The sequence below is a fragment of the Lolium perenne genome, chromosome 4 (genome assembly GCF_019359855.2).
Source record: "Lolium perenne isolate Kyuss_39 chromosome 4, Kyuss_2.0, whole genome shotgun sequence".
Taxonomy (NCBI): domain Eukaryota; kingdom Viridiplantae; phylum Streptophyta; class Magnoliopsida; order Poales; family Poaceae; genus Lolium; species Lolium perenne.
In genome coordinates this window covers 334,945,414-334,970,439 of record NC_067247.2, presented here as the reverse complement: position 1 = coordinate 334,970,439, position 25,026 = coordinate 334,945,414, and the positions used below count along the sequence as shown (strand labels likewise).

General features: G+C 44.0%; 1 protein-coding gene across 1 annotated transcript; it reads left to right on the top strand.

Moving 5' to 3' along the window:
* Positions 1-17,813: 17,813 nt before the first annotated feature.
* Positions 17,814-24,426, top strand: LOC127296528 (plant intracellular Ras-group-related LRR protein 7). Its single transcript, XM_051326635.2, has 9 exons — positions 17,814-18,024; positions 21,174-21,243; positions 21,647-21,693; positions 21,826-21,934; positions 22,139-22,224; positions 22,581-22,671; positions 23,844-23,929; positions 24,030-24,116; positions 24,192-24,426. The coding sequence occupies exons 1-9, from the start codon at positions 17,926-17,928 to the stop codon at positions 24,303-24,305; spliced, it is 789 nt and encodes a 262-aa protein (XP_051182595.1). The 5' UTR covers positions 17,814-17,925; the 3' UTR covers positions 24,306-24,426.
* The last annotated feature ends 600 nt before the right edge of the window (positions 24,427-25,026 follow it).

The window sequence follows — 25,026 nt, the reverse complement described above, 5'->3', positions numbered from 1 at the left end:
TCTGAAACCAAAAACAGCAGAAAACAGGAACTGGCCCTTCGGCATCTCGTCAATAGGTTAGTTCCAGAAAACGCATAAATATGACATAAAGTGTGCATAAAACATGTAGATATCATCAATAATGTGGCATGGAACATAAGAAATTATCGATACATCGGAGACGTATCAGCATCCGCAAGCTTAGTTTCTGCTCGTCCCGAGCAGGTAAACGATAACAAAGATAATTTCTGGAGTGACATGCCATCACAACCTTGATCATACTATTGTAAGCATATGTAATGAATGCAGTGATCAAAACAATGTAAATGACATGAGTAAACAAATGAATCATATAGCAAAGACTTTTCATGAATAGTACTTTCAAGACAAGCATCAATAAGTCTTGCATAAGAGTTAACTCATAAAGCAATAATTCAAAGTAAAGGTATTGAAGCAACATAAAGGAAGATTAAGTTTCAGCGGTTGCTTTCAACTTGTAACATGTATATCTCATGGATAATTGTCAATGCAAAGTAATATAACAAGTTCACACAAGTGTTTGCTTCTTGAGGTAGAGAGATAGGTGAACTGACTCAACATAAAAGGTAAAAGAAAGGTCCTTCAAAGAGGAAAACATCGATTGCTATATTTGTGCTAGAGCTTTGATTTTGAAAACAAGAAACAATTTTGTCAACGGTAGTAATAAAGCATATGTGTTATGTAAATTATATCTTACAAGTTGCAAGCCTCATGCATAGTATACTAATAGTGCCCGCACCTTGTCCTAATTAGCTTGGATTACCGGGATTATCGCAATGCACATGTTTTAACCAAGTGTCACAAAGGGGTACCTCTATGCCGCCTGTACAAAGGTCTAAGGAGAAAGCTCGCATTGGATTTCTCGCTATTGATTATTCTCAACTTAGACATCCATGCCGGGACAACATAGACAACAGATAATGGACTCCTCTTTTATGCATAAGCATGTAGCAACAATTAATTTTCTCATATGAGATTGAGGATATTGTCCAAAACTGAAACTTCCACCATGGATCATGGCTTTAGTTAGCGGCCCAATGTTCTTCTCTAACAATATGCACGCTCTAACCATAAGGTGGTAAATCTCCCTTACTTCAGACAAGACGAACATGCATAGCAACTCACATGATATTCAACAAAGAGTAGTTGATGGCGTCCCCAGGAACATGGTTATCGCACAACAAGCAACTTAATAAGAGATAAAGTGCATAAGTACATATTCAATACCACAATAGTTTTTAAGCTATTTGTCCCATGAGCTATATATTGCAAAGGTAGAGGATAAAAATTTAAAGGTAGCACTCAAGCAATTTACTTTGGAATGGCGGAGAAATACCATGTAGTAGGTAGGTATGGTGGACACAAATGACATAGTGGTTGGCTCAAGGATTTTGGATGCATGAGAAGTATTCCCTCTCGATACAAGGTTTAGGCTAGCAAGGCTATTTGAAACAAACACAAGGATGAAGCGGTGCAGCAAAACTCACATAAAAGACATATTGTAAACATTATAAGACTCTACACCGTCTTCCTTGTTGTTCAAACTCAATACTAGAAATTATTTAGACTCTAGAGAGACCAAATATGCAAACCAAATTTTAGCATGCTCTATGTATTTCTTCATTAATAGGTGCAAGGTATATGATGCAAGAGCTTAAACATGAGCACAACAATTGCCAAGTATCACATTATCCAAGACATTTTAGCAATTACTACATGTAGCATTTTCCAATTCCAACCATATAACAATTAACGAAGCAGTTTCAACCTTCGCCATGAAAATTAAGAGCTAAGAACACATGTGTTCATATGAACCAGCGGAGCGTGTCTCTCTCCCACACAAGCATTTATTCAAACAAAAATAAAAATAAACAGACGCTCCAAGTAAAGTACATAAGATGTGGCCGAATAAAAATATAGTTTCAAGGGAGGAACCTGATAATTTGTCGATGAAGAAGGGGATGCCTTGGGCATCCCCAAGCTTAGATGCTTGAGTCTTCTTGAAATATGCAGGGATGAACCACCGGGGCATCCCCAAGCTTAGAGCTTCCACTCTCCTTGATCATATTGTATCATCCTCCTCTCTTGACCCTTGAAAACTTCCTCCACACCAAACTCGAAACAAACTCATTAGAGGGTTAGTGCATAATCAAAAACTCACATGTTCAGAGGTGACACAATCATTATTAACACTTCTGGACATTGCCTAAAGCTTCTGAAAGTTAACGGAATAAAGAAATCCATTCAACATAGCAAAAGAGGCAATGCGAAATAAAAGGCAGAATCTGTCAAAACAGAACAGTCCGTAAAGACGAATTTTATTGAGGCACCAGACTTGCTCAAATGAAAATGCTCAAATTGAATGAAAGTTGTGTACATATCTGAGGATCACTCACGTAAATTGGCTTAATTTTCTGAGTTACCTACAGAGAATTTTGCCCAGATTCGTGACAGCAAAGAAATCTGTTTCTGCGCAGTAATCCAAATCTAGTATGAACCTTACTATCAAAGACTTTACTTGGCACAACAAAACACAAAACTAAGATAAGGAGAGGTTGATACAGTAGTAACAACTTCCAAGACACAAATATAAACAAAGTACTGTAGCAAAATAACACATGGGTTATCTCCCAAGAAGTTCTTTCTTTATAGCCATTAAGATGGGCTCAGCAATTTCAATGATGCACTCGCAAGAAATAGTATTTGAAGCAAAAGAGAGCATCAAAAAGCAAATTCAAAACACATTTAAGTCTAACATGCTTCCTATGCAAAGGAATCTTGTAAATAAACAAGTTCATGAAGAGCAAAGTAACAAGCATAGGAAGATAGAACAAGTGTAGCTTCAAAAATTTCAGCACATAGAGAGGTGTTTTAGTAACATGAAAATTTCTACAACCATATTTTCCTCTCTCATAATAACTTTCAGTAGCATCATGAGCAAACTCAACAATATAACTATCACATAAAGCATTCTTATCATGAGTCTCATGCATAAAATTATTACTCTCCACAGAAGTATAATCAATTTTATTAGTTGTAGTGGGAGCAAATTCAACAAAGTAGCTATTATTATTCTCATCATCAAATATAGGAGGCATATTGTATTCATAATCAAATTTATCCTCCATAACAGGCGGCACCAAAAGACTACTATCATTATAATCATCATAGATAGGAGGCAAAGTATCATCAAAGAAAATTTTCTCCTCAATGCTTGGGGGACTAAAAAGATCATGCTCATCAAAAGCAACTTCCCCAAGCTTAGAATTTTCCATAGCATTAGCAATAATAGTTTTCAAAGCATTCATATTAATAACATTCCCATTAGCATGCATATAAAGTTTCATGGGTTTTTTAATTCTCTCTTCAAACACAATATGTCCTAATTCAAGATAAAGTTCATAAAGATCTCTCATATTTTTGTTGTTTTCCATTATGCCTAACTAGTGTAAACAAGAAACAAAAAGATGCAATTGCAGGATCTAAAGGAAATAGCTTCGAGCACAAACACAATGGCGCCAGAAAAGTACTGTTACCTGGAACCGGAGTATGAGTGCCTTTTACCTTTCCTCCCCGGCAACGGCGCCAGAAAAGTGCTAGTTGCCGGGGTCCGTTGTGTGTGTGCCGTTTACCTTTCCTCCCCGGCAACGGCGCCAGAAAAGTGCTTGATGTCTACGGGAGCTTCTATTCTTGTAGACAGTGTTGGGCCTCCAAGAGCAGAGGTTTGTAGAACAGCAGCAAGTTTCCCTTAAGTGGATCACCCAAGGTTTATCGATCTCAGGGAGGAAGAGGTCAAAGATATCCCTCTCATGCAACCCTGCAACCACAAAACAAGAAGTCTCTTGTGTCCCCAACACACCTAATAGGTGCACTAGTTCGGCGAAGAGATAGTGAAATACAGGTGGTATGAATAAATATGAGTAGTAGCAATGGCACCAGAAAAGTGCTTGCTGGCGTGTAGTTGATGGTGGTAATATTGCAGGCAGTAGAAACGCAGTAAAATAGTAAACAAGCAGCGATAGCAGTATTTAGGAAACAAGGCCTAGGGATCATACTTTCACTAGTGGACACTCTCAACATTGATCACATAACAGAATAAAAAGATGCTAGACTCTACACTCTCTTGTTGGATGATGAACACCACTAACTGTGTAGGATTACACGAACCCTCAATGCCGGAGTTAACAAGCTCCACAATATTCGATGTTCATATTTAAATAACCTTAGAGTGCATGACAGATCAACATAACCAAACCAAGTACTAACATAGCATGCACACTGTCACCTTCACGCTACGAAAGGAGGCATAGATCACATCAATACCATCATAGCAATAGTTAACTTCATAATCTACAAGAGATCACAATCATAGCCTACGCCAAGTACTAACACGATGCACACACTGTCACCATTACATCGTGCAGGAGGAATAAACTACTTTAATAACATCACTAGAGTAGCACACAGATATATTGTGATACAAAACACATTGCAATCATAAAGAGATATAAATAAGCACTTCACTATGCCATTCATAACAGTGAATAAGTATTCTGTGAAATATAGCCTAAGAGACCCACACGGTGCACACACTGTCACCTTTACACACATGGGACAAGGAGTCTCCGGAGATCACATAAGTAAAATCCACTTGACTAGCATAATGACATCTAGATTACAAGCATCATCATATGAATCTCAATCATGTAAGGCAGCTCATGAGATTATTGTATTGAAGTACATAGGAGAGAGATGAACCACATAGCTACCGGTACAGCCCCGAGCCTCGATGGAGAACTACTCCCTCCTCATGGGAGACAGCAGCGTTGATGGAGATGGCGGTGGTGTCGATGGAGGAGCCTTCCGGGGGCACTTCCCCGTCCCGGCGGCGTGCCGGAACAGAGACTCCTGTCCCCCAGATCTTGGCTTCGCGATGGCGGCGGCTCTGGATGGTTTCTCGTACCGTGGCTTTTCCGTCTCGAGGTTTTAGGTCTGGGACCTTTATATAGGCGAAGAGGCGGAGTCGGAGGGTCGAAGAGGCGGTGAGGGGGTAAGGCGGCGCGGCCAGGGCCTGGGCCGCGCCGGCCACCCTCCTGGGCCCACCAGGCCTCCCCTCTGGCGACTCTCGGGTGTTCTGGAAGCTTCGTGGAAAAATAGGATGCTGGGCGTTGATTTCGTCTGATTCTGAGAATATTTCCTTACTAGGATTTCTGAAACCAAAAACAGCAGAAAATAGGAACTGGCCCTTCGGCATCTCGTCAATAGGTTAGTTCCAGAAAATGCATAAATATGACATAAAGTGTGCATAAAACATGTAGATATCATCAATAATGTGGCATGGAACATAAGAAATTATCGATACGTCGGAGACGTATCAGCATCCGCAAGCTTAGTTTCTGCTCGTCCCGAGCAGGTAAACGATAACAAAGATAATTTATGGAGTGACATGCCATCACAACCTTGATCATACTATTGTAAGCATATGTAATGAATGCAGCGATCAAAACAATGTAAATGACATGAGTAAACAAATGAATCATATAGCAAAGACTTTTCATGAATAGTACTTTCAAGACAAGCATCAATAAGTCTTGCATAAGACGTATCAGTGTCTTATCTGCCTAGGTCGTGAAGCTGGGGTGTGACACCGTGGGAAGAGGATGGTTCCCTCCACCAGGCTACCAGGACAACCTCGTCCTCAATCGGTTGACGAGCGCCCTGAAGCCGGTGGTGCCACAGAGGGTGGAGGCTGTGCTTAGGCCACCTCCCACCATCGGCCGGCAACCTGAGTTGGGGCACATCGCCAGGGCCCTCATGCCGCGGAGGTTCTACATCCAGCTCAACACGGATGACCTCCACATGCTCGTCGTCCCGCCATGGTTCCAGGACGCGCACCGCGAGTGGATCAAGATCCCACTGCCTCGCAGTGTGCCCTTGTCTGCCTGCCGGTTCTGCTACGAGTGGGTGCAGGTCACCCACCATGGTGGGCACGTCATCTTCGGCCAGAACTGGGCGCAGGTGGTCTACAAGTACGACCTCCACATCGGTGACATCGCCGTGGTCAAGTTGCAGGCCTTCATCTTGTAGATGAGGTGGCCTGCTCCACCGCCAGGATCTACACCTGCCCCGATCACGGCTAGGCGGTGGCGACCCTTTCATATAAGTCCATTCATTATGTCTGTCCGTAGCAGTAGTGGCTTCAGAACTTCTTGGTACAAGACTAAGGCTTGTGTTTGACCGCCCTTGAACTTCCTTGATTTTGATCAAGGAATTCCACGGGATTACAACTCCCCGGATCTTTCTTGCTTTTGCTCAGGGCGTCTTTATACGCTCTAACTATGGTGATTAGATGTTGTGCAGTTAGCTAATCATGCGTGTTATCTTCACTGCTTGCTAATGGCCTGATAACGACTAGTTAGAGGTAAGAACAACCTTTTGAATAGGGAGGTAACAACATCCATGCTTAGCACATAACCAAACAACCATTTCTTATCCTCTTAGCCAACAAAGTGCACATTGTTGCCAACCAATCACTAGGCCAAATATGCGCGCCGAAAGATTGTTGGCAACCAAACATACTGCACAAACATTCCTAGCATTCGTTCCACCTCATACGACATCCACCGGACCAAATATAGATACGAGGAAATTTTGATGCTAGCAACTGATACGCGTACAGCACGCGACCGTTGGGAACCCCAAGAGGAAGGTGTGATGCGTACAGCGGCAAGTTTTCCCTCTGTAAGAAATCAAGGTTTATCGAACCAGTAGGACCCAAGAAGCACGTTGAAGGTTGATGGCGGCGAAGTGTAGTGCGGCGCAACACCAGGGATTCCGGCGCCAACGTGGAACCTGCACAACACAACCAAAGTACTTTGTCCCAACGTAACAGTGAGGTTGTCAATCTCACCGGCTTGCTGTAACAAAGGATTAGATGTATAGTGTGGATGATGATTGTTTGCAGAAAACAGTAGAACAAGTATTGCAGTAGATTGTATTCGATTAAAAAGAATGGACCGGGGTCCACAGTTCACTAGAGGCGTCTCTCCGATAAGAATAAGCATGTTGGGTGAACAAATTACAGTTGGGCAATTGACAAATAAAGAGGGCATGACCATGCACATACATGATATGATGAGTATAGTGAGATTTAATTGGGCATTACGACAAAGTACATAGACCGCTATCCAGCATGCATCTATGCCTAAAAAGTCCACCTTCAGGTTATCATCCGAACCCCTTCCAATATTAAGTTGCAAACAATAGACAATTGCATTAAGTATGGTGCGTAATGTAATCAACAACTACATCCTTAGACATAGCATCGATGTTTTATCCACTATCGAGCTTAGAACTTTCTGTCACTGTCCCAGATTTAATGGAGGCATGAACCCACTATCGAGCATAAATACTCCCTCTTGGAGTTACTAGCAAAAACTTGGCCAGAGCCTCTACTAACAACGGAGAGCATGCAAGATCATAAACAACACATAGGTAATAGATTGATAATCAACATAGCATAGTATTCTCTATCCATCGGATCCCAACAAACACAACATATAGCATTACAGATAGATGATCTTGATCATGTTAGGCAGCTCACAAGACCCGACAATGAAGCACAATTAGGACAAGACGACCATCTAGCTACTGCTATGGACCCATAGTCCAGGGGTGAACTACTCACACATCACTCCGGAGGCGACCATGGCGGTGAAGAGTCCTCCGGGAGATGATTCCCCTCTCCGGCAGGGTGCCGGAGGCGATCTCCTGAATCCCCCGAGATGGGATTGGCGGCGGCGGCGTCTCTGGAAGGTTTTCCGTATCGTGGCTCTCGGTACTGGGGGTATTGTCGACGAAGACTTAAGTAGGCGGAAGGGCAGGTCAGGGGGCCACACGAGGGCCCCACACAACAGGCCGGTGCGGCCAGGGCTTGGGCCACGCTGCCCTGGTGTCTGGCCACCTCGTGGCCCCAGTTCGTCTCTCCCTCGGACTTCTGGAAGCTTCGTGGAAAAATAGGCCCCTGGGCGTTGATTTCTTCCAATTTCGAGAATATTTCCTTACTAGGATTTCTGAAACCAAAAACAACAGAAAACAGCAACTGGCTCTTCGGCATCTCGTTAATAGGTTAGTGCCGGAAAATGCATAAATATGACATAAAGTATGCATAAAACATGTAGGTATCATCAATAAAGTGGCATGGAACATAAGAAATTATCGATACGTCGGAGACGTATCAACATCCCCAAGCTTAGTTCCTGCTCGTCCCGAGTAGGTAAACGATAACAAAGATAATTTCTGGAGTGACATGCCATCATAATCTTGATCATACTATTGTAAGCACATGTAATGAATGCAGCGATCAAAGCAATGGTAAATGACATGAGTAAACAAATGAATCATATAGCAAAGACTTTTCATGAATAGTACTTTCAAGACAAGCATCAATAAGTCTTGCATAAGAGTTAACTCATAAAGCAATAATTCAAAGTATAGGTATCGAAGCAACACAAAGGAAGATTAAGTTTCAGCGGTTTCTTTCAACTTGTAACATGTATATCTCATGGATATTGTCAATGTAAAGTAATATAACAAGTGCAATATGCAAGTATGTAGGAATCAATGCACAGTTCACACAAGTGTTTGCTTCTTGAGGTGGAGAGAAATAGGTGAACTGACTCAACATAAAAGTAGAAGAAAGGCCCTTCGCAGAGGGAAGCATTGATTGCTATATTTGTGCTAGAGCTTTGATTTTGAAAACAAGAAACAATTTTGTCAACGGTAGTAATAAAGCATATGTATCATGTAAATTATATCCTACAAGTTGCAAGCCTCATGCATAGTATACTAATAGTGCCCGCACCTTGTCCTAATTAGCTCAGATTACCTGGATTATCATCGCAATACATATGTTTTAACCAAGTGTCACAAAGGGGTACCTCTATGCCGCCTGTACAAAGGTCTAAGGAGAAAGCTCGCATTGGATTTCTCGCTTTTGATTATTCTCAACTTAGACATCCATACCGGGACAACATAAACAACAGATAATGGACTCCTCTTTAATGCTTAAGCATTCAACAATTATTAATTTTCTCATATGAGATCGAGGATATTTGTCCAAAACTGAAACTTCCACCATGGATCATGGCTTTAGTTAGCGGCCCAATGTTCTTCTCTAACAGTATGCATGCTCAAACCATTCAACTCATGGTAAATCTCCCTTACTTCAGACAAGACGGACATGCATAGCAACTCACATGATATTCAACAAAGAGTAGTTGATGGCGTCCCCAGGAACATGGTTATCGCTCAACAAGCAACTTAATAAGAGATAAAGTGCATAAGTACATATTCAATACCACAATAGTTTTTAGGCTATTTGTCCCATGAGCTATATATTGCAAAGGTGAAGAATAGAAATTTAAAGGTAGCACTCAAGCAATTTACTTTGGAATGGCGGAGAAATACCATGTAGTAGGTAGGTATGGTGGACACAAATGGCATAGTAGTTGGCTCAAGGATTTTGGATGCATGAGAAGTATTCCCTCTCGATACAAGGCTTAGGCTAGCAAGGTTATTTGAAACAAACACAAGTATGAAGCGGTGCAGCAAAACTCACATAAAAGACATATTGTAAACATTATAAGACTCTACACCGTCTTCCTTGTTGTTCGACCCTTTACTAGAAATTATCTAGACCTTAGAGAGACCAATTATGCAAACCAAATTTTAGCAAGCTCTATGTATTTCTTCATTAATAGGTGCAAAGTATATGATGCAAGAGCTTAAACATGAGCACAAAAATTTCCAAGTATCAAATTGTTCAAGACATTTTACCAATTACTACATGTAGCATTTCCCGTTTCCAACCATATAACAAATTAACGAAGAAGATTCAACCTTCGCCATGAACATTATGAGTAAAGCCTAAGGACATATTTGTCCATATGCAACAGTGGAGCGTGTCTCTCTCTCCCACACAATGAATGCTAGGATCCATTTTATTCAAACAAAACAAAAACAAAAACATACAGACGCTCCAAGCAAAGTGCATAAGATGTGATGGAATAAAAATATAGTTTCACTAGAGGAACCTGATAATGTTGTCGATGAAGAAGGGGATGCCTTGGGCATCCCCAAGCTTAGACGCTTGAGTCTTCTTGAAATATGCAGGGGTGAACCACCGGGGCATCCCCAAGCTTAGAGCTTTCACTCTCTTTGATCATATTGTATCATCTCTCTCTCTTGATCCTTGAAAACTTCCTCCACACCAAACTCAAAACAACTCATTAGAGGGTTAGTGCACAATCAAAATTCACATGTTCAGAGGTGACATAATCATTCTTAACACTTCTGGACATTGTACAAAGCTACTGAAAGTTAATGGAATCGAAAAATCCATCAAGCATAGCAAAACAGGCAATGCGAAATAAAAGGCAGAATCTGTCAAAACAGAACAGTCCATAAAGAAGAATTTTATTGAGGCACCAGACTTGCTCAAATGAAAATGCTCAAATTGAATGGAAGTTGTGTACATATCTGTGGATCACTCACGTAAATTGGCATAATTTTATGAGTTACCTACAGAGAATTAGGCCCAGATTCGTGACAGCAAAGAAATCTGTTTCTGCGCAGTAATCCAAATCTAGTATGAACCTTACTATCAAAGACTTTACTTGGCACAACAATGCAACAAAACTAAGATAAGTAGAGGTTGCTACAGTAGTAACAACTTCCAAGACTCAAATATAAAATAAAAGTGCAGTAGTAAAATCAAGGGTTGTCTCCCATAAGCGCTTTTTTTAACGCCTTTCAGCTAGGCGCAGAAAGTGTGTATCAAGTATTATCAAGAGACGAAGCATCAACAGCGGGGTTTGGGGTTTTCTCAACTATGCATTGTATCTTATCTATGTAAGTTTCAGAGGCTCCCTTTTCATTACCCTTAGGCTTGCTACTCTCATCAAACAAATCTTCAGGAACAATCCAATCAAAATTCTTTTCTAGTGCCTCGCACATTCCCAAGAGCTTGCAAGGTATTGATGTTTTAATATCCCCTCATAATTAACTTTATTAGTGTACTTTTGTCTATCTTTTTCCACCTTTTCAAGGGTGCTAGCAAAGTTTCTATAAGAGCCAAGCATATTATATTTGGTAAAGACCTTTCTAGCTTCTCTTGCTACATCACCAAATTCTTTAAGAAGAGTTTCTAGGACAAAATCTTTCTTCTCTCCTTCTTCCATATCACTTAGTGTAAGGAACATATGCTGCATTACGGGGTTGAGGTTAACAAATCTAGCTTCTAACATGTGTACTAAAGAAGCAGCAGCAATTTCATAAGTAGGAGCAAGTTCTACCAGGTGTCTATCTTCAAAATCTTTAACCGTACTAATATGAGTGAAAAAATATTCTATATTATCTTTCCCGAGGATAGTCCCTCGGCCTACCGGTACATCCTTAAGAATAAACTTAGGAGGAAACATGATGAAATAAGTAAAGCGAATGCAAGTAACTAATTTTTTGTGTTTTTAATATGGAGAATGCAAACAAGACAGTAAATAAAGTAAAGCTAGCAACTACTTTTTTTAATTTTTTATATAATACAGCAAACAAAGTAGTAAATAAAATAAAGCAAGACAAAAACAAAGTAAAGAGATTGGAAGTGGAGACTCCCCTTGCAGCGTGTCTTGATCTCCCCGGCAACGGCGCCAGAAAACAGTCTTGATACGCATACAGCACGCGACCGTTGGGAACCCCAAGAGGAAGGTGTGATACGTACAGCGGCAAGTTTTCCCTCAGTAAGAAACCAAGGTTTATCGAACCAGTAGGACCCAAGAAGCACGTTGAAGGTTGATGGCGGCAAAGTGTAGTGCGGCGCAACACCAGGGATTCCGGCGCCAACGTGGAACCTGCACAACACAACCAAAGTACTTTGTCCCAACGTAACAGTGAGGTTGTCAATCTCACCGGCTTGCTGTAACAAAGGATTAGATGTATAGTGTGGATGATGATTGTTTGCAGAAAACAGTAGAACAAGTATTGCAGTAGATTGTATTCGATTAAAAAGAATGGACCGGGGTCCACAGTTCACTAGAGGCGTCTCTCCGATAAGAATAAGCATGTTGGGTGAACAAATTACAGTTGGGCAATTAACAAATAAAGAGGGCATGACCATCCACATACATGATATGATGAGTATAGTGAGATTTAATTGGGCATTACGACAAAATACATAGACCGCTATCCAACATGCATCTATGCCTAAAAAGTCCACCTTCAGGTTATCATCCGAACCCCTTCCAGTATTAAGTTGCAAACAACAGACAATTGCATTAAGTATGGTGCGTAATGTAATCAACAACTACATCCTTAGACATATCATCGATGTTTTATCCCTAGTGGCAACAGCACATCCACAACCTTAGAACTTTCTGTCACTGTCCCAGATTTAATGGAGGCATGAACCCACTATCGAGCATAAATACTCCCTCTTGGAGTTACTAGCAAAAACTTGGCCAGAGCCTCTACTAACAACGGAGAGCATGCAAGATCATAAACAACACAAAGGTAATAGATTGATAATCAACATAGCATAGTATTCTCTATCCATCGGATCCCAACAAACACAACATATAGCATTACAGATAGATGATCTTGATCATATTAGGCAGCTCACAAGACCCGACAATGAAGCACAATTAGGAGAAGACGACCATCTAGCTACTGCTATGGACCCATAGTCCAGGGGTGAACTACTCACACATCACTCCGGAGGCGACCATGGCGGTGAAGAGTCCTCCGGGAGATGATTCCCCTCTCCGGCAGGGTGCCGAAGGCGATCTCCTGAATCCCCCGAGATGGGATTGGCGGCGGCGGCGTCTCTGGAAGGTTTTCCGTATCGTGGCTCTCGGTACTGGGGGTATTGTCCACGAAGACTTAAGTAGGCGGAAGGGCAGGTCAGGGGGCCACACGAGGGCCCCACACAACAGGCCGGCGCGGCCAGGGCTTGGGCCGCGCCGCCCTGGTGTCTGGCCACCTCGTGGCCCCACTTCGTCTCTCCCTCAGACTTCTGGAAGCTTCGTGGCAAAATAGGCCCCTGGGCGTTGATTTCGTCCAATTCCGAGAATATTTCCTTACTAGGATTTCTGAAACCAAAAACAGCAGAAAACAACAACTGGCTCTTCGGCATCTCGTTAATAGGTTAGTGCCGGAAAATGCTTAAATATGACATAAAGTATGCATAAAACATGTAGGTATCATCAATAAAGTGGCATGGAACATAAGAAATTATCGATACGTCGGAGACGTATCAGCAACCAATCACGCCCCTAGTCCCTTAGGCTGCTCATAGTGGGGAGTAATATAAGGTAGTGTCATGCATAAATTACTAGTCCATGTTACTACCTTCATAATGGAAAGTAACTTAGAGATGGTATCATGCAAAGCCTTATTTATTAGTTTGTAGACTCATTTTATCTTGAGGTGTGTGATGTTATGGTAACATAGCTAGTTACCACCCCCTCTCTTTCTTCATTTATTACTATGCCATGTCACCAAAACACCTTAAAATGTGTGATGTTACTACCTAAGTTACTCCCACTATGAGCAGTCTTACCCCCTCAGCTCCCATTCCTAGCGTCAAATTCCCCCGAACCAAACACGTTGTTAGTACTCCTGCTCTTTGCCGTAGTGCTTAGAGCATCCCCACTCGTTTGGGCTCCCCACGCCCAAATCCGGCGAAATTTTCGTCCGGATTGGAGGAAGATTTGGCGTGGGGAGGCCCATTTTCCCAGCCGCGAGCCCAGGATGGATGCAACGCAATACGACGAATTCAGACAAAATAGGCGAATTCGTTGAAACATAAGCGAAATTTAATGATATTTAACATATAGAGGCGAGTTCGTACATAAATAGGCCGAATTCGTACATATATTTGAATTCGGCGATTGGCAAACTAATACTAAAACTCCTACATGCCGAAATGGCGGTAGAAGGTCGTGTAGTCGCCGCCGTCATCATCGTCGCTGGAGCCGGCGTCGTCCTGGGGCGGCGGCGCCTCGTACCAGCGGCTCGTGCCCTGGCCAGCGTCGCCGGCGCGTGGAGGCGACGGCCGGTAGATGTCGTCGTCGCTGCTCTCCTCGAGCTTGATCACCTCCCTGGGCGCGGCGTTCCGCGAGGACGACGACGGTGCGGCGGCGCGGGCGGCGAGTTGTCGCGCGGCGGCCAGATCCAACATCCGCCGCTGTTGCTCCTCCTCCTGGCGCTCCCAGTCGCGCCTGGACCACTCCAGCGCGGCGTCGATGGGGAGGGTGTTGTCGGCGGGCACCAGGTCCTTCAGCGACCTGGCGATCACCTCCGCCACCGCGGCGTCCTCCGTGCGCTTCGCCTCCTCCTCGGCGAGCTGGTTGGCGGCGGCCGCGGCGGCCTGATTCTTCGCCGTCTTCCTCTTCCGCCCGCGTTGCGGTGAGGAGGGTTGGTCGCGGATGACGAGCGCGCCGCTGCTGCGCCCTCTGGTCGGCGGTGGAGACGCCGGCTCCTTCTTCACGGTGGCCGGAGACGGCCACTCCTTCTTGACGGTGGCCGGCGTTGACCCGCCGGACCTAGACGCCGATCTCGATCCCGACGACGAGGAGGACGGCGCCATCCTCCTCGGTATCCAGGAACTACCGTGCCGGCGCGACACGGTAGCCGCCACCGGCGGCGGCATCCCCAGGACAGGGGAGTTCCCGTCCTCGATGTGCGCGAGCACATTCTCGAGGGTGCGGTTGGGCGCGCTCCACCATCGGCGGCGGCCGGCGGCGTTGTTCCTTGCCGGAGGAGGAGGAGGGCCGTCGTAAGCGGCGAGTTCGCGTTCGTACCTTCGCCGGAAGAACGCGATCCACGCTTCGTGGTTGTCGGGGAAGAAGCGCGGATCCGCGCGCTGCTCGTCACTGAGAGTGGCGAGCACCTCCTCGATCGCCGTTTCGAGTGCGCCGCCACCCGTTGGCGGCGGCGGGATCGGCACGCCGCCTGCGCTCAGCCTCCAGCCTCCCGGCGCGCGGAAGTCCGGCGGCGCAGGGTAGCCCGCCGCGTGCAGGAGTCGCCCCTCCCATTGGTGGAGAGAGCGGCGGCCGAAGCCGTTGTTGGCCGCACCGTCGTTCGCCATTGCTGCTTCCTTCGAGTTCGGGGATGATTTGGGGGAAGACGAGTGAGGAGGTGAATGCGGGGCAGCCGGGGTAGTTCGGCGATAAATAGCGGTAGGCGCGCATGAAACCGAGGCGACGGCATTAACTCGCCGCGTGGAAGCTACGCGTCCGGCGAATGCTGACCGGCGGCAGGCTTTTACAGCGCGCGGAAGACGATGCGATGAGGACGACGATCGGTGTCTCTCGCCGACAAGTTGGGGCCACCAGACGCGCGGGAACGTTTCGCGCGCTTTCGTTTCGTCCGGAGTCCCCGAGCGCTCCCCGGGGGGCCGGGGGTGGCGTGGGCTCGCCGGATGGATGAAGGGCCAAATCCGGACGAAAACGAGGAACCGGGGGCGCGACTGGGTCGAATTACGCCGTCCGGATGGAAAAAACGCTCGACGGGGGCACGAGTGGAGATGCTCTTAGTACTCAGCTGGTGCGGAGGCCGGGAGGATGTAAGTGAGAAATTTCGGCCGTAGTTCCCTGATGACAACACCATCGTATCTTTTCAAAGTCCCCAAGGTGAGCGGGTTTGTAGGCATACTTCAAGAAAACAATGCTAGTTCACAACACGAGTTGCTATCCATACCTACAACAATATTTCTCACCATTTCTCAATTTGGTCGCCAGCGAAGGGCCGAAGTGTCCGACCAGATCAGTTGCTGGCACCAGGACGCCGCACGAGGCATGGAGCCCGGCGTGGCTTCGTTTCCTGACGAGTACTAGTAGGCAATCTCCACCAAATAGAATGATCATCTCAAAAGCGCTATAGTCAAACTTTTCTTTTTATTGGACATGTGCCACGGAGGTAAAGAGGCATTGGGTGGTTTGTCAAGGCCAGAAAAAATGACAGTGTTCTGTACCAACTTTCCCAAAACTGTAATTCGAGGAACACCTAGAAATAAAAATCTGGAGAGTTAAAATAGGACATTTTTTTTAACATAAGGCCTAAGCCCAGCTTTAAATTAATAAAGTCACGAAATCGGCAGATACAGAGTGCATCACAGCTTATAGAACACAGATAAACAAGCTAACAAAGGATACAACTAGGAGCTTCGCTTGACACGCCATGTCCATCGTCTTCTCGAACACCGACACTAGAAGAAACAGGGGCAGTAGGGAGCATCATCCGCATGCACACTGCTTGCATTTCTTCCACAAGAGCGTAAGGAGGCCAGCTCACGGTCTCTGACTCCGAAGAGGGATCCCTTCCCTCTCGCCACGGATCGCAGGGCGCCGCACTGTCGGAAGGCAGAGAGGTTCCCCCAAAAACGCACCATCACTGAGACTACCCAAAGATCAAAGGAGAGATCAAGACCAGCTGCCGCACCAGAAGCCACGCCACGGCCACTGCCACCCACATCACCGTCCAGAGGACGCACGCGGATGAACGAAGGCGCACCAGGAGGATCGGCAGACAGAGAGCAGCATCCACCACCAGACCAAAGCTTGCGGAGCAACCTCCAGACCTGGTTCGATGCCGCGCAAGGAGCACCGCCAAGAACCACCACCGACAACAGAAGAACCTTGCCAACCACCCCAGCAGCCCGGACGGTGCCTTTAGGAAGGGGAGTGACATCGTGGCGCAGCCACCGCCCAAGTAGGGACTAGGGTTTTCACCCAGGGCAGGGGGGTTGGGTGGGGAGGGAGAAGGGACCTCAACAAAGCCTCCAAGGAGGGAATCAGTGCCAGGGGCGTCGACGATGTCGTGGCCACCGCCGGCCAGAGGTTTCCCCCGGTCCCGACCAACCCCACCACCAACTACCTGGCCACAATCACATATCTGGCCGAGAGTTGCGAGCTTCACCGATCGGGGGCGGAGATCTCCCCAGATCTGACGCCGCGGGCCGATGGAGGGCCCCTAGCGTCGCACCACACGTTCGCCGCCACCCCGCCGCCCGCACGGCCGAGGACACGGGCCCGCACCACCCACGGCCACCGCTCGCCGTGAAGAAGACGGCACCGTTGCCACCACCCGGAGCCGCCGCTCCGGCGTCCAAGGATCCCCACCGGGGTCACCTCCAGCCGCAACCGCCCCCGGAGTCCGCGACCGAGGTCGTGGAGGAGGAGGGATTCGCCGAGCAGCGCCCCAGCCATGGCGGACGCCACACAACAACCAGCCTACAAGCTGCTGCGCCGCGGAGCGAGGACCACGAGCCGAAGAAGAAATCCCCACCGCCCCCTTCACCGGTGGCGCAGCCTTCGGCCGGCGTCACCTCTGGGGGCGACAAGGAGGGGCGGAGGAGGAGGGGTTGCTGGGCGGCGGCGCTCTTAGGGTTTGGCCTCCTCGGTCGCCTTGAGGGGGCGACGCGAGGGGAACGGTTCGGGAGAGTTGTTTGTTTATAGGACATTTTTTCAGTTTAGAAAATCACTACTACCATTCATTTTTAATTAGCTCAGAACACGAGAGATTTTTCACACGTTTAATTGTGCTTTTTTTTGAAACACACACGTTTAATTGTGCTAGTATTTAATACTAACTGGTTTTGTTTTCTTTGTATAGTTGAGACAGTCGTCTTGTACAGTAGTATACAAAAACCGAAAGGAGTTTGAAACGATCGAATTGCCAGGTAAACACCGCTGGGTCCCACAGTTGCACAGGACTGAGGACACGAGGTCAAGAAGATCCCACACCGGCCGACCCCAACTGCCTCCAAACAGAAGTCGTCGCCCTCCCCAAAAAAATCTCTTCGGGAATCGGAGGGGAAAGTCTGCGAATTTCGCCTTCGAGCGGGCGGCTGAGATGGGCTGCTGCAGCAGCCGGAGCTCGGATTCGCCGGCCAGCCGCGTCACGCGGTGGCGCTCCACCGGGATCGTCGCGCTCCGGGACGCCAGATTGAAGGTTCCGCGCCCCTCCATTTCCTATCAATTTAGGACCTTTTCTCGATTCTATCAGGTCTTAGCATTTTTGGGGCACCACCGTATAAGTGCTCATAAATCTCTGATTCTTAGATGTTCAGAGTTTGGTCCCCTTTTTCTGACTGATGCCACGTCGCTGTTAGATTAATAAACTTCTCGAGCAAAGTTTGGCCCCTTTATTGTGTGTTATGCCTCTATGGGGTATTCTTTAGGTGGAAGAAAAGCGTGATTGTGCCAATAAAAGTTAAGAGTATGTCATCCTCAAGTTGGGTGATTCTCAACTTGGAACTGTGTTGCCTTTTTCTGTCTAAAAGAACTTTTCTGCTAACACGATAAACGAGAATTACAAAGGAGCACACGGGTGCCACACCACCCCATGGTTTTGGTTGACATCTGTCCTGGGACCACGTTGTACATCATGCAATATGTAGGTATAGTGCAGTGTATTGCTCAGTTCTATTGATGTATCCTCACACATTTCCGTACCAAGCTGGCCCACTTGGACAGAGCCGTAGCAGGAGCTTCGTCCCGCAAAAGTCAACAATGTTGTTGGGAAGCGCCCTCATAATAGCTGATCCCTGTGCCACAAATCACAGCTACTCCATCTGATCCATTACTTCATCTTCTTCCTTCTGTCATCTTCTTCCTTGCCTCATCTTCTTCCTTGCTCCGAAATTGTTCAGGACATCAAACATCTTCCTTGCTTCATCTTCGTACTTGGAGGAAGACTACCAAGGTTGTTCATACTTGCCAAGCTCAAGAAGAAGAACATCTACAAGAACCATGAAGCTCCTCGTTCAAGTAGTAACTCGTTTTTGCCACAATTAAGCATCCTGTTTGTCACCAGGATACGTCATGTCACATTTATCATGGAAACTGCTATGGGCAAGAGGTTCAGACGAAAAAATCAATGCAACCTTCAGATACACGTGTTATGGCCATCTCACATAGGAGCATCCTCTCTGCCAAGCAGAGGATCTGATGTCTGCCTCAACCCACACATTTTACCAATAATTTGCCTGACCAACAAGTGGGACTCCAAAACTTCGTGGCCCATTTTGTCAGTCAACTAGATTACTGCTTCTTGTATAATATGTACTGTTAGCGGAAGACTCGAGCTCGTCTTCCTCAACCACTGTGATAGCTCGCAAGGCCACCGTAAACCAGTGGTCTTCCAAAGATATTACCCTCTTCTGAGAAAAATTCATGCAAATAGAACACAAGATTACTAGAACACCGGCGGATGTAATGAACAATCAGCGAGTATTAGACTCGGGTTTACCTGATGCCGTCTGATCCAGTCTCTTCGCAGCAGTACTGGATAATGATCTCTCTCCTACTTGTGGTAAAGTTTTTTTTTCCTCGTCGGAGCAGAGCATGGCCTCCAATGTCCTCGTCGTCGGAGCTCCGGTTAGAGAAGGTTCTGGCAGACTGATATGGTGGGATATTTGGCTCAGGTTCGATTCTGGATTCCTGTTCTAACATGTACTGTGTCAGACTCATTAAATACCTAGTGCTTCCTTTGCTAACGCGGGCCAGGCCGAACAGGGTAATGTCGGGTCTCAAGGCAGTTGTATAGCAGTGTATTCCGAGTAGACATATTTCAGCTTGAATTTCCCCTACTTTCCCTAGGCCCATCTCAAAGCAATAATGAACGATAGATCTATGGGGGTGGGGAGCACCCATGAGCCAAAAGTCCGGGTCACACGATAAACAGATAACTTTTACACGTCCTATCTGTAAGCATTATAAATGATTAATTCTGCCTATTATCTTAAATAAAAGAGATGCTAATTTAGCAAACTTTTCATACTTGGCACTCCAGAACTGAGTATTTTATGAAAATGTCACAGTACAAGCAACTCTAGATTATTGTTAAAGGTGTGCCTAAAAGTGTTAGCGAATAACTGTTATGGTTTCGGCACCTTAATGTGTATTGACGTTAGTTACTGCTGCAAGCCTGCAACGATGTAGTTCTCAAATATCATTTAAAAACTCAACAGGCTATCTGACAATTTCATGTAGAGAAGATGACAAAGTTCAGTCACAAACTACAGGTTCTAACCTATAGCTTGAAAGCAGATGAAAACAAATGTGATGCTAGCAAGGCAAAAATAAACGATTTCACCCAGCCAGCATCGCACAAAGGCCCTACTTTGCTAGGTGCCGTGCTCCAGCCAACAGCCAGGCGTTTGCCTCGCCTTTTTTCTAATGTCGAAAACCACACTGATGGAAGCTTCTTTTGCTTGAATCACATTCCTGTTTCTCTGCTTTCAAATGTCCCAAACCACAAGCATTAACAGGACCAAGAGTGTTTACCATCAGTTGAATTTAGTTCATCAGATAGGCGTTTGAACTAGCCAAGAGGTGTTTCTCCAGGATACCAGGTAGTTTGGTCTAAGAGATTGAAGCCGTCATAGCAACACTAGCTTGTCTTATCTCATAATTGCCACGCCAATCGCTATTTAGCCCACAGCTGGGTGAAATGTTTTCGGATGCATAGAGGGCGTACATAGAAGTTGGGCTATTGGTTTGCAAGCAGTCTGTCTACTATCAGTAACCAATTCTTAACCATAGGCCGCACATGGAGACGACACTTCGTTGGTGCCCAGACCTTCGAAATCTCAGTTTGTCGTTAGGCCTAGCAACTGAATCTTGTATGCCGAGGATGATCAGTAGTGTCCACATGTGTGTGAAGTGTGATCTTCGAACAAAAGGTTGTGTCTGTGCCAAGTGATGCCTTCTGTACTGTGGTCCACAGTCTTATTAAATCCAACAGGGAGTCAGAAGACACACAACTCAGGCTAGCAACCCAAGGGTTATTTGTCCAGGTTTCACGGACAGTTTTTATTTTTCTGAGCTGATTGGGCAAATAGGCATGTGCAACACTAGTCAAATTGTAAGCTTTTGGTGTTTCTCTCTCCTTTTTGTGTTCATAAAATGGAATCTATATGCTTCTTACTCAATTGTTTGCCCTCATAAAAACATGTTCAATTATATAATCTCACATCTCAAAGATTATGCATATAAGTCAACTTTCTTTTATGTCTACATGAAAAAGGGTGTCTCCCTCCACCTCTTTTACTTTAAAATTGCACGTCTCTTCCAGAATTTTAATATCATTCCATACAGGTAGTACCAAATGAAGTTCTACAAGTGGGGAAGTCCCTTAGAACTCTGGATTTGACAAACAACAAGATAGGTAACCAAAATTTTGAAGTACTTACTTCCATTCAAGGTGATCGACATTAATACTTGGTGCTATCTGTTTTCTTGTACTTAGTCAGAATGAACTAGTTGGAAGTTATATGCACATTTATTTTTCACTTCACAATGTTAACATGTGCTATGTTTTGAGCGAATTTGCTACAACTTGACGTTTTGTTTTTGGCCCTTCTTTTTGTAACCGTCAGTGGGTAGATGTTATCCAAGACCCATGCTCGGCAGGATTACTTAGCATCTTACTTGGACAGAATTCCCTGTTCTTAGTCCAAGTTCCTAATAACTTGACCAGCTATGAAACTGCATAAGCTGTTTTAGTATATTTAATGTTTGCATACTTGTATCCCTTGAGCAATGTCAATTCTTTCTTTTTGATATTGCAGTTGAGATTCCGCAGGAAATTGGTACCATTGTGAATATGCAAAGACTTGTAAGAATTCTTCTTAGTAGATATCAGCTTGAATTATTTGTTCAGAGATGTGTGTTTGCAAACAATGATTCTTCCTTTTTTTTTCTCAATAATGATGGCTTGATAGTGATGTTTCCCTTTATGTTATTGTAGGTTTTGACTGGCAATTTGATCGAAAACATTCCAGCTAATATTGGATACCTGAGGAACCTTAAAATCCTCACGCTTGACAGAAATAGGATCACCATCTTACCTGAAGAATGTTAGTTCTTACGATCATGTACATATTTGTTTAAGACTTCAAGTAAAAAGTAAATGTTATCATAAACTTACTGTTTACATAACAAAGGTGTCTAGGGTCAGTCTAGAACTCTTACCCTGACAAGAAGTTTGTTGAGAGTTATGACTTTCATCATATTCTTAACTACTGCCTTCATCTTCTAACATGGCCTTTTGGTTCATACAGTGGGTTCTTTGTCAAATCTTCAGCAGCTTACACTTTCTCAGAATTCTTTACTGTACCTACCTAAAAGTGTTGGAGATTTGTGCAATGTAAGTTTCTTCTTTGGGTCAACATGCCAGACATTCCCTATATTTTATCGGACTTGTTGCATAAAAGGAATGTCTAATTCATAAAATTATAATGATGCAGTAAGTATTTATTTTTGCTCCAGAACATAAGTATTTGCTTTCTTTTTTTGTTTCATCAAAATAAGTCCATTTTATTAAACTGTGCTGTTATATATCTTTGCTCCAGAACATAAGTCTGATATTCCATCCATTTTATCTCACCAGTACATATTCAAAAGTTCTTTTTTCGCAGTGGTCAATGTGTTGTTATATTTTTTTAGGAGACATATGGTATTGTTATCGATAGCTTACATTCATTTTGTGTTTGACTGGTGCAGATGCTGCTACTCAATATATCTGATAACAAACTTAATGCCCTTCCGGAATCAATTGGAGGTTGCAAGTCCCTGGAAGAATTGCAGGCAAATGGTAAATCTGCTTGTTTCTGCAATACTACTAGTCTCTTAATAATACAGTAATACCATATAATTTGAATTTCCTATTTTTCCCTTTTTTGCTTGCAATAGTAACCATGCATGTCCAAGTAATGACACGAGTATTACAAAGCATAAAAAACATGTAAATGGTACAGCTTCCTTCATTTGTCCTTACGTGATAGAAGAAACAAAAAGAAATCATATGATTTACATAATTTGTCCGTACAAGATAGACAATGTCACATGGCATATTTATGTGAAATAACTGTAACACTTAGCAATATATATAAATAAGAAAAATATACGGAAATTCATTTTGGCTCCCGGGTGCGTATGCTCCCTCTACCAAAAATTTATATTTTGAAATGTCGAAAATTTTTGACAAAAAATTCTATGTGTACATCTCCACAATATACGTGTGTTCGTCAAGTTTCGCGAGGAACCAATACTTTTTGTGATCTATGTAAAAAAGAGAAAATTTATCTTCTGAAAAGCCTTATTTTTAGCATTGAATCTTGTCTTTTTTACACATGCCAGACGACAAGTCGATTTTTCATGAAACGACTTTGTGACCATGTAGCACGTGAAGATGTACGTGTAAATTTTTCGTTTCAGTTTTTTTTTGAAATTTCAAAATATGTGTAACATGCATTTTAAAATAAAGGGAGCATATGCTTCCATGTGCCAAAACATCACTCCCAAAAATATACAACTAGAGAAGGCAAGTAACAGCCACAGTAGAGAAATCAATTAAATCGACATTTGGCACAGATGACATTAACATGACCTTATTTTCGGAGCCCAAAAGAGGAATGGACCAGCTGGGCTAGCTGTGCTCTGGATGTTTGCTTCCAGTTAATCAACTTCAAGATTTGCTTACTATCATTATTGTCATGTTAATGGTTGTATACTTTTGAGGGTCTTTTCTTTCACGCAATTATGGACGCATGGTTATATGGAGTAAGTGAGATGTCTAGATATTTAAATTTGAACTTAGTAATGATTATCATTTGCTAGTCTAAAATGATTTTCGTATGTCAAATCATTGCCTCTTAGGATATATTATTCTGCTTCATGCGCTGAGCAAAGCTATGCTTTCCTCTGTTTGAGCACTTCTCCAAAGCATTCTCTTACCTAGGGCTAACTTTCATTCGAAATATTCAGGAAATTCACTTGAAGATGTACCCGCGTCAATTTGCAACCTTATTTGCCTCAAATCTCTATCATTGAACGGAAATAAAATTTGCCAGGTGTGTATCTTGTGCACTTTATGTATTATATTGTTGACGCTGTTATGAAATAAGACCAATTAACTTGACACCCCCAAGTTGATTCTTTTTTTGCCCGCAGCTTCCCCAAAACATACTGAAAGACTGCAAGGCTCTTCAGAACCTTTCACTGCATGACAATCCAATCTCGATGGACCACTTCCAGCAAGTTAGTGGCATGAGGCTATTTCTGCAACTTAATCAACCTATTTCTAATTTAAATTCCATTTTTCGCTTGTCGCAGATGGATGGATTCGAGCAATTTGAAGCACGCAGAAGGAAGAAATTCGACAAGCAGATCGACTCAAATGTCATGATGAGCTCCACAGCCTTGGATGAAGGCATTGACTTACGCTAGAGTTAACCTATTTTTCCCCAATTAGTCAGAATTAATTGCAAACTTTGTATATATCAATGTCTTCACACTCCAATTTGGTAAAGCAATCAATGAATACAAAACATAAAAAATGATTGGACTATCTTTTGCATGTGAATCTACAATCGTTCACCCTCAGCATATTATGCATTCTAATGTAATTGTAAGAGTATATTCAAGTTTTAAGTATTTAAGGTAAAAATAAAAAATCTGAATGTTAACAGAATCATTGCTCACATATTTTACATGGCCCAATTTTCATTTACTCTGAAATATTGCTTGCATTTTCAAGCAGATCCGATCCAGCATGTAAATTTAATGTTCGGATGATCCTGATCGCCATATTGAAGAGTACTAGATATGAAACTAATGGTACATTCATACACATCTTAACTTTTTCTATGCCACTAACCTGCTCTCCATGCAACAAACAACTTAACAAGCCTTGTGCACAACAAGAACAAATAACAACTTAAACTTTTTCTATGCCACTAGTCTGCTCTTCATGCAACAAACAACTAAACAAGCCTTGTGTATAACAAAAACAAATAAGGAGACAGGGAGTCACTCCGCCGAATTCCCAGCGTGGGTGTAAACCTATGTCATCTGTGAATTAATTCTTAAAGAATATGTGACTGAAGTGACACAAACCATCAAAAGGTTCACCCATTTTCGCGAAACTGTATGTAACCAAATATGATTA

Coding starts and splice junctions, on each gene's coding strand:
- LOC127296528 (XM_051326635.2), top strand. CDS start 17,926: ATGGGCTGCTGCAGCAGCCGGAGCTCGGATTCGCCGGCCAGCCGCGTC. Junction 21,244..21,646: donor TTTGACAAACAACAAGATAG/GTAACCAAAATT, acceptor TTGATATTGCAG/TTGAGATTCCGCAGGAAATT. Junction 23,930..24,029: donor ACGGAAATAAAATTTGCCAG/GTGTGTATCTTG, acceptor TTTTGCCCGCAG/CTTCCCCAAAACATACTGAA.